At 38.4% G+C, this 16,329-nt stretch overlaps 1 protein-coding gene across 1 annotated transcript in view; it reads right to left on the bottom strand.

Annotated features, from left to right (window-relative positions):
• SLC26A7 (solute carrier family 26 member 7) overlaps window positions 1–15,930 on the bottom strand; it is a 181,450-nt gene extending 165,520 nt beyond the window's left edge. Inside the window, exon 1 of the mRNA XM_019925419.3 lies at window positions 14,089–15,930. Within this exon, the coding sequence (XP_019780978.1) occupies window positions 14,089–14,281 (193 nt within the window). The 5' untranslated portion in view covers window positions 14,282–15,930. The remainder of the gene's footprint in view (window positions 1–14,088) is intronic.
• Window positions 15,931–16,329: the final 399 nt, after the last annotated feature.

Here is a 16,329-nt window from a genome sequence, read left to right as displayed (position 1 = left end):
ATCAAAGGATCAATCCAAGAAGATATAGCAATTGTAAATACCTATGCTCCCAGCATAGGAGCACCTCAATACATAAGGCAAATGCTAACAGCCATAAAAGAAGAAATTGACAGTAACAATAATAGTGAGGGACTTTAACACCCTACTTACACCAATGGACAGATCATCCAAACAGAAAACAAATAAGGAAACACAAGGTTTCCTTGTGCACTTTTTTCTCAAGTGCACATGGAACATTCTCCAGGATAGATCATATCTTGGGTCACAAATCAAGCCTTGGTAAATTTTAGAAAATTGAAATCATATCAAGCATCTTTCCTGACCAAAACACTATGAGATTAGAAATCAATTACAGGAGATCCCACAGGCACTCACATAGCAAATCCAAAATGAAAATTATTTATTAATTATTTTGATCCCTCCCACAACAAATTCTGCTATAACAACAAAACAATGTGCATTAAAAACAAAGCAAACAGACAAAAATGCTGGTAGTTCCTTGTTTACTTATGCCCTGTCTCAGAAAATGGCATTGTCACGCAAATAGTCACCCAATTCAGAAACCTAGAAGTTATCAAAAATATTGTCTCCTTCTCTTTTTCACCCTCACATTGCAGAGCACATTGATCACCTTATCTATTCCATTTAATACTGGTGGATTCTGTCTCTCCTACTGCTCCTAATGCTGCCTTTCTCTGTTCAGACCACCGTTTTTTCTTTCCTGAACAGGATTTTTCCTAATTAGTCTTTCCTAACTAGTTTCTTGCCTCTGTCAAGTATGTAATTAAGCTGCTGCCGGAGTGATTATTCTATAACACAAACTTTTGTCACTCCCTGGCATCCTTCAAGATCCATCAATGTGCTCCATTACCCTGGAAAATAAGCCCAAACGCTTTTTCCAGTCAAGAAGACTTTTATGATCTGGACTCTGCTAACCTCTCCAGCTACAATTCCCACCAAGTTAGATTATTGACAAGTATTTAAACAAGCTATGTTCTTTTATTCTTCTTAACACTGCATATTTTTCTTCTTTCTATAGTGCTCTATATCCATGGGCTAACTGGGAAACTTGTATTAGCCTTCAAGATGCAGTTAAAGTATAATTTCCTCTTGAAACTTTCCCTGACTACCAATCTCATCCCCACTCTAGGAAGAGTTTATAATGTTATCAGTGCTATTGCTGTACCTTATACATTCTTCATTTGTACAACCTACCAAAATTATTATAATTACCTGCTTTTGTATCCAGGTCTCCAATTATATTGTGAGATCTATTGTTAAGGAAGCTAATAAGAATTAATTCCATTTGTAAGTAAACTAGTGTGCATCAAGCTAAGTACTGGTATCTCTTTCATGGGGCTCCAATAAAAAAAGAAAGAGGCCTAGGAATAAAATGATACATTTACCCAAAGCTATGAGGAGTATGAGAAGGAAAACAAAGGCTCAAAGCAAAGAAATGTCCTGATTATCAGGTGGATGAAGGCATAAGCGAGGTTAAGTGGTCAAGAAGATTATAAAGAGGTCAGGAAATGAGGTTAATAAGCAGTTCATTGCAGAACCCAGTACCAACTCAAGGGTGCTGAATGCTAGATTTTTTAGGAGGTGCTGACCACATAGAGCATGACTGGGAGCTTCAAGGCTTCTCACAGGTCCTGACCGTCTTTCCCCTTGAATACCCTGAGTAAAGTTGAACAGGAACTTTACCATGGCATATTTTATTGGTTTTTGTTGCTTTTGTTTTTGATTTTTGTTTTTGTTTTTTGAGGACCGAGTTTATATAGCACTCCTCTAAACCACACACTAGGCCCAGGACCAGCAGAGGATAAGAACTTTCCTCCCCACTTTACATTAACTGCTGGCTAATATCTTCTTCCTTATTTCTCTTTGCCAGCTTGGTGTATCTTCTCACTACCTCCTATGGGCTCAGGCCCACCTACCAAAATTTGAGGCCTGCTCATGTCCTGGATAGAAAATTAGAAAAGACTATGAGATCTATTCATACTGCTGGGTCCCTAGACTGTAATTGAAAACTTTTTACCCAGGACCTTGGACTCAGATACTAATCCTGAGTTGCTCTTACACTTTACCTGAGCTTCTGACACTTTATTTTCCAGTTTTACCTTTTGTGTTCTGGTCCCACTAGTTGACACCCAGGTGCTAAACTTTACACTCACAAGCTGAGTTTGTATGCCTTAGCTAACCTCCCTGGACCTGACCTCAATTCTACCTTCTCAAATATCTTGATTCCATCCACCTCTCTCTAGTTACAGTGCCACAACCTCAGCTCAAGTGGTAGAGCAGAAGTCCTCAGACTCCTCTCCACCACCTTCCACTTCCCCCACCCAAGAGGAGGACTGCTAATAGGAGGGGTCAAAATAGAACACCGAGGAAGACAGATTTCTTGATGGGAAAGGCTATGTCCACATGCGTATGTTTTTGCTCTTGTACTATTTCTTCATCCATGCTACTGATATGATAAAAAGACCAGGGCCTGCCTCAAGGTCAGCTCTGATGATACGTCTCTTTTCTTTCTACAAGCACATCCAAATCTTAGCTTTACAAAAAAAAAGGAAATAGCTCTTCAACCTCAGGCCTGAATTGTTTTGCTCCACTCCAGGTTTGCTAGATCTATGGTTTAAAACACTAATTCAGCTAATAAAGTAGGATACATTCCCTAAATGTTACCTGTGTATATAGCTCCCTTGAAATCCTCTCCAGAGAAAGAGTGCTTGGCAGGACTTGATTTCTTAAAATTCCATTTCATACAATACCATGTGCCCTTAGGTAATCAAATCTTGCCAATTTTTTAAGACTGTTGTTTTCTTCTCTATGTTGATCCAGTTTTTACAACCAAACATTCATTTCATGTCATGTTATATAGATAGGATTGTACTACTCTTCACTTTTCTTAATAAAAACACAGAAATCTTTGGCAGCTCCCTAGGTTATACAATCTACTCAGAAAGTGGCTGAAACCAATACTCTACAAACTTTCATTAAGAAAATGTTCCCACCCTTATGTACCCACACCGGAATATCTTCAAGGTTGAAATAACAAGATCATATTCTCATATACTTTTGTACAAATTTCTGAGGAAGGAAAAAATAATAAGGCCTTTGTGGGCTGGATTGTTGTCTTTTTCTTCTCTCTTTCCAAGAACATAGCAAAGGACTACTTTTTCAAGTATTTTTTAAAATAGAAATGAATAAAGAACCCTAGGAAGACAGATTAGTATTCTTGAAAACAAAATAATTAGGTGGTAGTAGGCACTTCCAAGAATTATATATAAGAAATCAAACACAAACTGTGTGGGTAATGATAAAAGTTATTTCCCTCTGGCAACTGGTTTATGGTGGTCTTAGCACTGTTATTAACAAACCACAATATAATCAGCTGTCTGGTTCACAGCATCAGTGGGCTCAGGGTTAAGTGATATTACAAGTGGATCTCTCAGGGTAAATTGACATATATCCAAGAAACACAACTGTGTGAAACAAAATTCCTATAGAAAGACATTCTCTTGGTTCACAGACAAGTATTGTTAATCAAAGATCATTGGTTCTAATCACTTGAGGGGTTAAGGCAAAATACATCATGTTTTCATACTGTAGCTTATTGTACAGGTGAGATCTCACAAGAGTGAAAATAATTACCATGATCAAAAAGCTTCATGATCAACAGACCTACAAGCTTAAATATTAGAAACAGTAAGAGATTAAAAGTTTCCATGGGGAGAGTAGCCACAGGAAAGCTCTATCCCATCATCTCAATTATGATTTTTTACTATCAAGAAACATTTGAGCACCTACTATGTGCCAAAGGCATTGATAAGAGCTAGAAGGGTTTCCTAGGACTCAGGACATTCATTGCTAAAACCAGGATGACTGGTCATCCTGAACGGTAAAGAGTCCCTGCCACCAAGGAACTTATAGCTTAGAAGAAAAATCAAATATAAATCAAAAACAAATGTGACAGAGTTAATTAAGTGGATAAGAGAGGGTACTCTGGGAAAACAAAATAGAGGTATCTATCAAGCATCTTCTGAAAGCCCATAGTTCTCAACCCTAGCTGCTCATTTTTCTTTATTTGTTATCATTAGTTGAGGAAGCTGAGGTGCAGAACATTAAATGATTTGCCCTAAATTCCTCAGAGATTTTGATTTAATTGGCATAGGGCTTGCTTGGGCATGGGTATTTTTTTTTAAGTGCTGAAAGAGATTATAATATACAGCCAAGGTTCAGAACTACAGAGCTAAACCCAGCCTGAAATGTGCTAAGATATAATCAGGTGAAGGGGGCCAGGGGAGAAAGATTATCCATTTAAGAGGAAGCAGTATGTGCAAATGTCCTGAGGCAAAACAAGCATGATCCTTTAGAACACTAAGAGCAGTTCAGTGTAACTAGAACATAGGATGAAGGTAAAGAGAGATGTATGTGAGATCCAGATATTGAAGGGCCTTGAAAAAACATTTTCAGAAGTTCATGCCTGTGTAAAGAGAGAAAAGTTGGATATTTATAGTTTGCTTTTTATATAAAACAACTTGTTTTTCTGAATGCTTTGATACGTTTGGGCAATCAGAGTGTCTTTGAGTTGCATTTGAGAACATCCTACTCTAGATCTGAAGAGGATGAATAACAGGAGTGAAGCGGTATTAATGTAAAAGGATAGAGAGTGTTGGGGAATATGACAAATTGCAAAGTCCATGCCTACATAAAGAGTGCAGGCACCAGTCAACTTCAGCCTCTTGTTTCCATTCAGGAATATTAGCCCTTTGCTGTTAGGTGATTAGATTTAAATGAGGAAAAAAAACTCTCAATTTTAAAATGAAGTCTTCTAATATTTATACATTGGCTCCCAACATTATACAAGCCAATAAAAATGCACCTGCAGTTTCAGTTCCAGGGAAGTATTTGGAGTTCCAGGGAGCCAAGACGGAAGGGATGAGAAGGTATGAGAAGGGAAAGTGAGAGAGGCCAGTGAGATGGTGTGAAACAAGGATGCTATGAAGAGTAAAATAGCAAATTAAAAAGCCATTTGCAATGGCACAGCTGAAGGAATTTAAAACAAAGATACCCACTGTATAACTTAATTATTTTGTGCAGTTTGATAATAGATAATAGAGGGACAAAATTATAAATGCGAAGACATTCTAACTGGCAAGAACTGAATAATGGTGACTTTTTATTAAGATAGGAGCACGGACTCAAGATTTAGAAAGACACACATTTAAACACTTCCTATGATTTATAGAAACTGTATTACCTTGCAATACAAGCAAACTAATCAGCCTTCCTTCATCTGTAAAATATAAGTAATATCAAACTCTTGGGTTATTATGAAGATTCAATGATATATCACGCAGTGAATGTTTAGCACATTTTGTGGCACATTTTAAGCATTTAGCAAATGTAATATCTACTATTACCAGGGAGGTTGCCACAAGGACAATGGGCATTCAGATACATTAGAGAGACATTAAAAGGAAAGAATTTATAAAACTTGAATAACTGAATATGGCTGAAGGGGGAAAAGGCAGTAAAGATCCCCACTAGACTTCTGGCATAGACAACTGAATAGATGGGGGTGACTTTCAGTATAATAAAGAATAGAGGATAAGGACTATTTTCCCCTTTTATTTCTCCCTAGCTTTTAGTAAACTCTCATACAGACATTTTATCCTGTGTCACCTCTGCCACATGGTAAAAGCTATTGTCCGTTGATGCTCAGGCCAGTATTAAAGCACATCTATCCTTCCTCCCACACTCTAAGGTAGTGTAGCAGGGGGTATGAGAGGCTCTCAAGGGAAAGAACAGGAGCTCTGGTATAGGTACTTCTTCCCACTGGCACAGCCCTCTTCCCCTCTCAACCAGAATCTCTGGGTTTTATTTTATCAAGGAAGGTGACATGTCATCATGTGATGGGGCAGTCTGAGGGGCTGTTGTGCAGTGTGCTGCTCAGTTCATTCCCAGTCCCACTCAGGTTATGTCTGTTATACACAAAGCAAACTGGAGAACAGAGAGCAGTGAGGGATGAAAGATGGAGCCCAGCAGATTTACATTTCAATCCCTCTTAGCAGTACTAGAATTGAGGGCAAGTCACCCAGTGTTCTCAACTTCAGACTCCTCTTCTCATGAAAAGGACTGTAAAGTATGAAATATCTATCTTGCTGGGTTTTATAAAATTAGAGACAATTTGTGTAACACATTTAAATTGCAATAACCCTCAAATGTGTAGTTAAGGTGATTAGAAGTAATCCAACTTAAACCTAATTAACAACAACCAAAAAAGTGTTTGCACATGCAAGTGAAAAGTCAGAAGTGTACTAGCTATCATCAGTACTCAGTTTCTCTCTGCTACGCCCTTTGCTGTGTTGCCTTCATTTTCAGGCTTTGGAGGCCCAGGGAAGTTGTAGAGGCACATCATCCTGACTGTTAGTAGTCTCAGCACAAAGGAAGATGTCTTTTCCTTTCTTTCTGAAAGGTTCCACACATGTCCTAGGATCCAAAGTGAGTGGACCTTTCAGGTCATTTGTATTGCCATCACCATTTTAAAATAGGAAATGACTTTTGTTGTGTTGTAAACCCCCTCGTGCCTAGGGGGGAAATTGTCACCATTGAACCAGTTCCTGGCCAGGTGTATGGAATTGTGCTAATTATCAAGACGAGCCACAAGTCTTCACCTGGATCAACAACTGTCTGGTTGCAGCTCTCAACACTGATGCACATTAGAATCTGGGACAATTTATAAAAGAAGAAACACAATGCCTCCATGTCTGGGAACTACTCCCAGGAAAGCTGATTTAATTGTTTGTCACGTGGCCTAGGTACCAATGTTCTTTTAGGCACCAAGGTGGTTCCAGTGGGCCCCAAAGTTGAGAATCCTGGTTGAGGGAGACTTATTTTTCTGATCATCCTAGAGCCAAAATTAGAATCTCACCTGAACCATGTATACCAAAAATGGAAGAGGGATTGTTCCTCAAAACAAATCCAAGGCATAATTACTAAAAGAAGCAAGGATGGATCCTAGCTGGCAAAAACAGAAGTCTATTACTATATAGGTCACACACCTTATCTTCACAGCCACTACACATCTGTTTGTTGCAAACCTTCCCAAGTTTTCACCACTCTAAAATGGAAGGTCATGGTTCTTCCATGCGAACAGGTCTAAATATTATAGGGAGTATTATTCTAAGTGCAGAAATATATAAATAGCCTTTGAATATATAAATCACCATTAATTTACATTTATGAGAAAAAGGAAATCAGAAGTGCTGAATGAAGCCTAGAGCTATGGGTAAGAGCATGTGTCATGGGATGAGGGGAAATGGAGAAGTGAAAAGCCAGCAGAGTGTTCCTAGCTCCTGTGTCCATTTTTATGGAGGTCAGGGAAAGTATAATTTAGATTTATTTAGCAATATTTGGCTGCATTGTTCCTGGAGAAAAGTTACTAGATATAATAAATCATTATAATCTCTCTACATTATAATCTACATGCTTATAGTGATTAAGGGTGTTAGGTTAGAGATATGTAGCTAATGCTAGGATTCTTAACCCTCAGGGCTGAGACCATGCAGGGAAAAGTTCTCAGATAAGCCTTTAATTTTCAAAGTGCAGTATGCTTCAGGAATTTCCACTTATCGTTCCACGTGTCACTAAGCTGCCCTCAGGAGTGCAATGAAGATCTGCTTCCACACATTTTGGTGCCAGTAATGCCACAAGTTCTACATAATTATAAGGAACATACACCCTTTGTCTGTGGCTCAGAACACTGTGGTTTGAACATCAGGCAACCCTATGGCAGCATAAAATTTTCATGGTTTGGCAACAAAAATTCTAGGTGATCCGTTGGAATGCAAGTCAAAACATTCTCATATTCCTCCTTCAGTGTATTAGATACTTATATGGCAAGTCATGCATTTTAGGTCTCCACCCTGTCTCAATGCTTGAGTTTTTCAGATTGGAAAAAAAAAGAAAATATTTCCTGCAAGTGGTCATTCAGGGTAGAATGTGAACTCTACCTACTCTAGAGTCATACTGCTTAACTTGCCAACCATGTTAGTGACATGTTTAAGTCAATGACATTCTCTAGAATGTTTGTTCACCTTCAAACTACATTCTGTAGTGAGGTCCTACAAGATGTCAGTTAAAGAACACTGTGGTAGATGCCAGTTATAATGGTTTTCACCTGATGTTAGTACTGAGTGCTCCCAAATGTTTTTAATATTTTAAAAAACACAAAGCATTTCTAAGAAATATTTGAACATGGTGAAAGAATGTCCTAAAATTCCTTTTCGTTTTTTCTTTGAAATGAGCACACATACACATATTTATTTACTTCGGGGAGTAAATATCTACTTTGAGGACTCCTTTAGCAGTCTGGTATAGCCTATGAACCCCTTCCTAGAATACTTTCTTAACATAAGTAACAGAAAATACATAGAATTATAAAGAAATGAAGTATTCATACTCTCCCTGGCCAGGCTTAAGCCACGCCACACTAGGGACAGACGTTCCTGCCCCTTGCCTCCCCCACCCCAGCCCCGTCGAGGGGTGTGTGGAAGGGAGGGGTGCGGCCTCCAGCCCTGACCCTCAGTCTCCCGCCCCCTGCCTCAAGGCCTCGGGGGAGCCGTGGTCCTCTGACACAGCAGACACTCTCGCTTTGCCTCCTTGGCGTGTGCCTCGCCATTGGTTCTCCCTGAGGTGGGGGGGGGGGGGGGGGGTACCCGCCCGGGGGCGGGGGGTCCCGCCCCGCGCTGCGCGCCCCTGTCGGTGCCTGAGCGTGCCTCTCCGGGCCCTCTGTGGTGACCCTGGAGCGCTCCAGGTCGTCCCTCAGGTGCCTGAGGCCGAGCGGTGGTGTCATTTCCCTTTCCCAGCGCGCTCCTCTGGTCCCTGCCACGGTGGTGTGTCCCGTGAGCAGCTCTCTTGGGGGGTTCGAGACGGTAAGAGAGGCGTGCCTGTCCCCCACCCCTCGGTGGAGCTAGGTGCCACCTCGTCGTGGTCGTCCTCTTGCGGTGTGCCCTGGGGAGACTGACTGGCCGGGCGAACGCCACGTGTGCCCCTTTGTGGGGGTCGCAGGCGGGCCGTGGGGGTGATCGTGGTGGGCCAGGGCCTGCGAGAGGGGAGGCTGTCACGCTTCTCGGGCGTGCTCCTCCCTTCAAGAGCCCGCTGGACGAGACTGAGAGCAGCACAGGTCATGCCCCGGCCCTGACCGTGAACGCTCCTGTGGGCCGTGTGCCTACCCATACTGCAGCAGGCCCCACTCCTCCGCCCAGTCAAGGACTGGCGTCTCATGGAGCGCCTCCGTGGGCTCGAAGGGAAGACGATGGGTGGGGGACGACGCGCCGTCGGTGAGAAAGCCTTCTCTAGCTATCTGAGAGGGAGCCTTGGGATACCGGAACCCCCAGCTGCTGCCCCTCCCAAGCCCAGTGGCCACTGTGGCGAGTGCCAGAGCACGTGGGAAGAACCCCTCGCCTTCCCCGGATGGGTGCGCCTGCCTGCGGTGGGTCCCAGCGCCTGCTCTTTGAAAAAGAAAAAAAGAAAAAACATAGAAAGAAAAAAAATTAAAAACAAAAGAAAAACAAAAAAAAGAAATGAAGTATATTAGAATATATTCATGCAAGTCCACAGACCTAAAAGTTGTGCGGATTTAAGTTAAGAGCCTAGTCTTACGTATTCTCTTTTAAAGGTTTTATTCAAGAATGAGTTCAAGGCATTTCAACAAAACATGTTAGAAAGTGTCTTGGCAGGGGATACAAATTCAGACACTCATAGGGATAGGCAGATAATAGGGATACTAGGAGGAAGAGTGGCAGCAGATGTGTGAATGGTGGAAACTGTAGCAAAATACAAAGCACATGCCCTGTCCACAGGGGGAGCGAGCAGGTTTTTACCACATGGGAACATGGGCCTCTTATGGCCATGTATTTCCCTTTTTCAAGAGAAGCCAGGCACCTAGATTTTCATATGAACTATACAGATGGGTTAATGTTGGAGAAAAACACTGGGATGAAGGAAACACAGACCAATCTTTTACCAGATTTGTCTGGTGGGCTATAAGTTTATAAATTCAGGGAAGTAAGGGAAATTGGAAGAAATTAATTACTCACATTTTTATGTGAATTTTACTATCGATATCTTTATTACATTTATTTTGAAGACATAAGAATTAATTTAAATTTAATTCCTTTCCTAGAGTGGCAGCATATTACCATAGAACAATCAGAGGCTTCAGGAGCTAAATTGTTTATTTAATGATATGGAGAAACATTTACTGAAAACCTATGTTACTGAAAACCTATGTCGATGCACCAGGTACAAGTCGGCAAAAATATAAAGATTAAGACATTCTTTCCAAAGCTTACCCACCAGTGCATAAAGAGTTGTACCAAAAGATTACAATGCAATCTGATAAGGCCTATCATAGAGATATGTAAAAAGTACAAAGGGAGTCGGAGGTAAGAAAACATACATCTTTCCCAGGAGATTGGGAGGGATTCTCAGAGGACAGATCTCTTTGAGTAGAACTTTGCATTAAGAGGCCCAGATTATTAATGATCTAATAGATTATTCTGAAGAATCGGGCTTTTATCCTAGAGGAAACAGAGGGTCACTGAAGAATTATGAACAGGGAATTGATGTTTAGATTTTTATGATCATTCCAGCTACAGTATGGAATGGCCTGCAGGAGGAGATAGAGTAGAGAATGAAGACCCACAAGATGATGATTTCAGTAGGTCAGTGAACTAGGGCAGTAGCCGGGAACATGAAGTAAGACTACTAGTTTGGAAAGATATTTAGGGAATAGAAACAACAGAACCTGGTGGTTGATTGTACACTAGATGGTAGAATAGCAAAAGAGAGGGAAGAGTTGAGAATAACTTGAGACTCTGTGAGAGGTAGTCTGGTACAAAGGTGAGAACATAGTCCCTGGAGCCAGACCACTTGGGTTAAAATTCTATCTCTTCTAACTCATTTACTGTGTGACTTTAAGCAAGTTATTTATTCTCTATAAGCCTCAGTTTTGTATATATGTCGTGTTCTTTTGTGTCTAAAAATTACTGTTATTATTATTTATTATTATAATTCTGGTTAGGATGGTGGCATCATTCAGTTTGTTTCTTTTAGAAGACTAGCGTTGCCTTTGAAGTGCTTTTAGGAGATTCTAGGTTTGTATAGTTGAAGACGTGGATCTCGGGTTGAGAAGAAAGTTTCAATAGTACAGTTAAGGTGTTTACAGCCTCTGATGTAGATGAAATAGCCTAAGGCATTCATTTTCAGAGAAGAAGGCCCAGTGTTTGAGTCTCCAGGACACTAGTGTTTAATGGGTTGGTAGAGTAGGAAGCAAAATCTGCAAAGGCTCATAATAAGAGAAGGCCAGAGAGGTAGCAGAATATAAACAGAAGAGCAGTGTCTAAAACCCAAGAGAAGAAATGGTTTTAAAAAGGCTACAGTCAACACAGAAAATACTACAGAGGAATCAATTGTGATGATGACTGACAAGTATCTATATTTAACAACTAGGAAATCTTTAATAAAGTAAGTTAAAATGGCTCCTTGGTATTTGACATATAGAAAAGACTCAAATGTTAGTTTCCTTTAACCTTAATTTTAAATGCATTTCTAGAGAAAGAAGAATTAAAAACAACTACTGGATTGAATTATATAATTTTTTGTATTTGTAGGTTAAAAATCATTGAATTCAACAATTTCATGTAATTCAACTATGTTGAATAACTGAAAAGCTGCTTCAAAGACTGGTAGAGTAAAATCAGATCTTTGTTTCTATTGTTTGCATTATGATGCAAGAGCAAAACTTACCCCTTCTTTCTTCTAATTTTTCCTAAAGAAATTGAGTTGATAATGATTGCCAATACTGTATTCACATGAATAGCAGGTAATGATATCTAAGTGCCTTCCTTACTCCATGTTCTACTGTAGTTATTTCCCTTGTCACTCTGCCTTTGAGTCTGAAAACTACAGGGGTGAAACCTAAATGCAAAGACAATTTAAAGGAAAGGATGTTTGCACCTTTCCAAAGAAATGCCTTCTATTACTAATAACATTGGTATTATGAAAAAGTCTAGTTATTTTGGCAGTGTAGAGTATAAAGCATAAAATGTTGAGTGTTAGCTTTGGAATCAAGTCCTGACTCTATCACTTATCAGGCATGAATTCCAGGGAAAATTATTTACTTGTCTAAGCTTCCACTTTCTCATGTGGAAAATGGAGGACTGCTATCATTTGGGATTTTGTTGTGATAGGGTAAGATAATGTATATAAGGGATTTACAACAATGCCCCTTACAACAAATGGTAACTTATGATATTTACCCATAGTGAGTAAGCATGAGAAAGTTTGAGAGAATTGTTTTTAAAGTACTTTTAGAAGGATTAGTCTGTCCATACACCAACAAAGACCTTTAAGTTCTTTCTAGCAGTGTAGCTTCCTTGCCCAATCACTGGGAGCCTTCCAAGAGAACCAAGAGCCAGATCCATAACTTCCAAGACACAAGGGCTGAGTAAGCTTTGTGCTTCTCATCAGTCGGGGGCTGGTAACATATTTCTTCATAACCGGTGAAATGCATGACTCATAAAACAAAACCCCTCAATATTTATATCCAAGGAAAAGCCATACAATTAACTACCAAAGACACATAAATGATAATGCTAATGATGTATCACAGGTATCTTTATCATATCCCCAAATTTTCTTATTAACCTGATATTTAACAAAGATGAAAAATATTTAGTTTTAGAAATATATTCTTCTTTCACTTTACAATAAATTAAAGCAAAATAAATTTATAAAATATACTGAAACTATCTGGTGAAAAAGTCCTTGTAAGCTCATCACCTTAGTTTCAAAGTCCATGGTAGTGTTTCATTTCGAATTAAAAATTCAATAAATACAATCCTAAAAAATGCCTTAACCTGCTATTTACTTTGCATTTTTATGAAAGACTACTATGCTTTGCTTTTGGCAAAATGGTCATTAAAAATATCATAGAAGACTATTCAGGGAAATGGAATCCCAGAAAGTATGATAGTATTATGGATCTTAAAGTAAAGCCACCAGTGCAGATGTTCCTGATCATACTAAAAACAGAAACACATAAACCAGTTTGTTCCAGCTACAGAATAATTCAGTTATAAAAGTGCTTATAATTTAATGGTATGAATAATAGTTCAAGCCAGGGAGGTAGTAAAACTGCAAAAAAAATATAAATCTACAGAATCTGTGCCAAGGAATATTTTACAAATTCTCAAGGTTGAAAAAATCAGTTCCTTTTCTTGCTACAGGTAGAAAATTATTACCTGAATTAATTTTAAAAAATACAATGAATATACCTTTCAGGAAAATACACACACAAAAAACACATACATGATCATACACTGTATGCACACTAGTTACCTAAGAGCTTTCACCAAGAGAAACATCTATCTAAATCCAGAATATCATTTATAATCTGCTTTGGGAAAGTTAAAATCAGACTTCTCAACAGTTTAAATTTCATATTGAGAAACAAACAGTATGTAGTGTGATACAGAATTAAATCGGCATGTGAAAACGTAAGCTCTAAGGACACACAGGATTTTCTTTGCAAATAATGATCTTGGCAAAGAGCCTCCTTTATGTACGGAAAGGTCTGCTCCTTGCTTATAGCAACCCTCAAGACTACAAAGGTAATTGTATGCTGCTAATTAGGTTTACAAATGACTTGTTCAAGCCAGGAGATATTTTATAGCTTGATTCAGCTTAAGTAGAAAGCTGTATCAGCAAGGTCAAACTATAAAAACTCATTCTCCCACAATTACTGAAATTATTGATCTCTACTCATATAGTATGAATTTTAACATTGCAAATATATAATGCCATTAAAAATTTGGTTTGATGCTTATTAGGTATCAAAAAATAGCAAAAAAAAAAGACAACTAGGAAAACATTTGTATACAGATATTCAATGTGTTTATTCCCCCAAAGTTAATTAAAATACATTTCATTAGTAGATCTTAGGTCACAATACTCTTCCAAGAAAACAAAGTGGTATCTATTCTGCATAAAACAGGAAAATCAAATGCAGTACATTACCTTGTGTCACCTGTTGAACTGCCAGCATTATCCCAGACACAGTGTCTGGAAGCAAGTTTTCTTTCAGATTATAATGTGTTGCCCATTCCAAAATAGGTAGCCGCCTTCTACACCACTGTTTAAAGTCTTCACAATGGGGCATATGCATCTTGCTCCAGAGCACACTTTTCTTTTTTCTCTTTGCCCCTGTCATTTTCAGATTACCTCTTGTAGAAGTAAACTTCTTTAAACAAGAAAAAAAATCGTTGCAGAACACCTCCTTTCAATGCCAGGCTCCAACTCGTCTGTGGTTTACAATGTCAAAGGAATCCAGAAAATAAATCAATAAAAGAAAGAGGGAGAGAGACAGCACTTAAATATATGCAGCCAGGCTGTATGTGTTATTATGGTACAGCTAATTATGCTAGATGAAAGATACAGACTAAAACCTTGAATTCTTATTTGAATGAGATGGAGAAATGGTCCCTATTAGTATAATATTTTTCTCATCTTGGAAAAGTAATGGATTCAGTGTTAAGTTGGTGTAGAGTTCTCTTGCCAGTAATTCCCCTTATATTCACTGTAGTCTTATGCTTTGGCTTAAATCCCAGCAGCTAATGAGGTAGTTCTGGGCATGTGTTGGAAGTGGGCAGGGTTATGCTAATGAACCTAGGACGCATTTAGCTATTCCCGTCTCTCCCTACAAGCTATGCAAAACCATAAAATTGCCAGAGAGGTTTGCCATGCAAAATGTGTTCAGAGAATCTAGATTTACTTCTTTGGGGAGTGTATATTTTCAATATATCAAACAACTACCAGTTCTAAAACATTCAGAAACGTAAGAGGCATTGCTAAATGTCTTTATTTTTTTTTTGCCTGGGAGATGAGATTTTCATTCATACAGAAACATTCAGACAGCCACTGCCCAGTCTGGGAACAGAATAGCCAGTTCTCATAAACAAACTGAAATTTCATTTCATGGGCTAAGAAAATATGCATACAATGAACAATTATTTGTGGCAACAGTTATTTCCTGTCTCTGAACTTTTCATTCAGTTTTCTCTATTTTTCCAATTATATAATTCTCACACTCGTGCTCTTGTAACTGAAATTTCTGAAGAATGACATATGGTTCATACTACTGTTTGAAATGTCCCCAATATTTTTTATGATTCTGGCCTCTTTTCACATGACTTTTGGGGGGTTTCTCTATTTTAAAAAGGATGTTACATTTTATAATGGAACAGTCAGGCTGTCAAAGACCTTTATTTTATGATTGTAAGGCCCAGCCCCCAGAATAAAAAGCCTGCATTTATGAGCTGTGCCATTCGAATTAAACCAAAAAGCCAATATATTAACTAAAATTGTGAAGTTAAGGAAAAGAATACCATGTATAGAGTTTGCTGGAGCCCTTTTAATGCCTATTTGTCCAGAGAGTAGAGATCCATTTTCTGGAAGTCTTTAGAATAACGAAGTACTTGGACACCTTGGCTACCTCCAAGATTCCCTGCTGTACTTTTTTCCCATTGTTTTTAAATTAAGGTGAATATCTACTCTTTCAGTCTTCCCAAAATGACATCACTGGCTTTCTATCTGTGCAAAAATACCTCTCTTTTTATAAATCCATTGAATCCTAAATATGTAGTGATATATGTACACTTTATTCATGTGTACAGAATAGAATTTGCTTTGTGTTTTTCCAATTGTTTACATATGTTACATTTATGAACCTTTCATTAATTTAGATTTGGAGTCCCATCAGAGACTCAGTTGTAGTATTTTAGCCCTATTCTTCTGGTGTCAGAGGTAGACTCATCAGATAAGGAAATCCACCTTTAATAGAGACGCTATGTTGCTTTTTCTTCACAAATAGAAATCTAACTTTGTTTTATATACTCTACTCATTACATAAACAAAGAAATACAGAAGCTGTATATAAACTGAGTATTATTATGTTTATAGTCAAAATAAAGAGTAAAGTTTTTTTTCTAAACATATCTAGGTGAAAAATTCAAATCCATGTTAACAAAATGAGAAGAATAATTGAAAGCTTAAATACTGAAATCACCAATCAACCGCTATGATTTGTGTAATTTCAATCATGTAAAAAAAAATCCGTGTTCAATGTTAGTAACAAAGAATTCACATGAATAGAATTTTTAGAATTGAAAATGAATCTATATAGAAATATCTAATCATATTAGTGCCAGCAATTGCTCTAAAACATCCTAAGACCAGGAGGGAAAAGAAATTAGTTTGATA

Source organism: Tursiops truncatus, chromosome 17, assembly GCF_011762595.2.
Source record: "Tursiops truncatus isolate mTurTru1 chromosome 17, mTurTru1.mat.Y, whole genome shotgun sequence".
In the NCBI taxonomy this organism is placed as follows: domain Eukaryota; kingdom Metazoa; phylum Chordata; class Mammalia; order Artiodactyla; family Delphinidae; genus Tursiops; species Tursiops truncatus.
The sequence above is the reverse complement of the archived record's forward strand: the minus strand, read 5'-3'. Positions and strand labels throughout refer to the sequence as shown.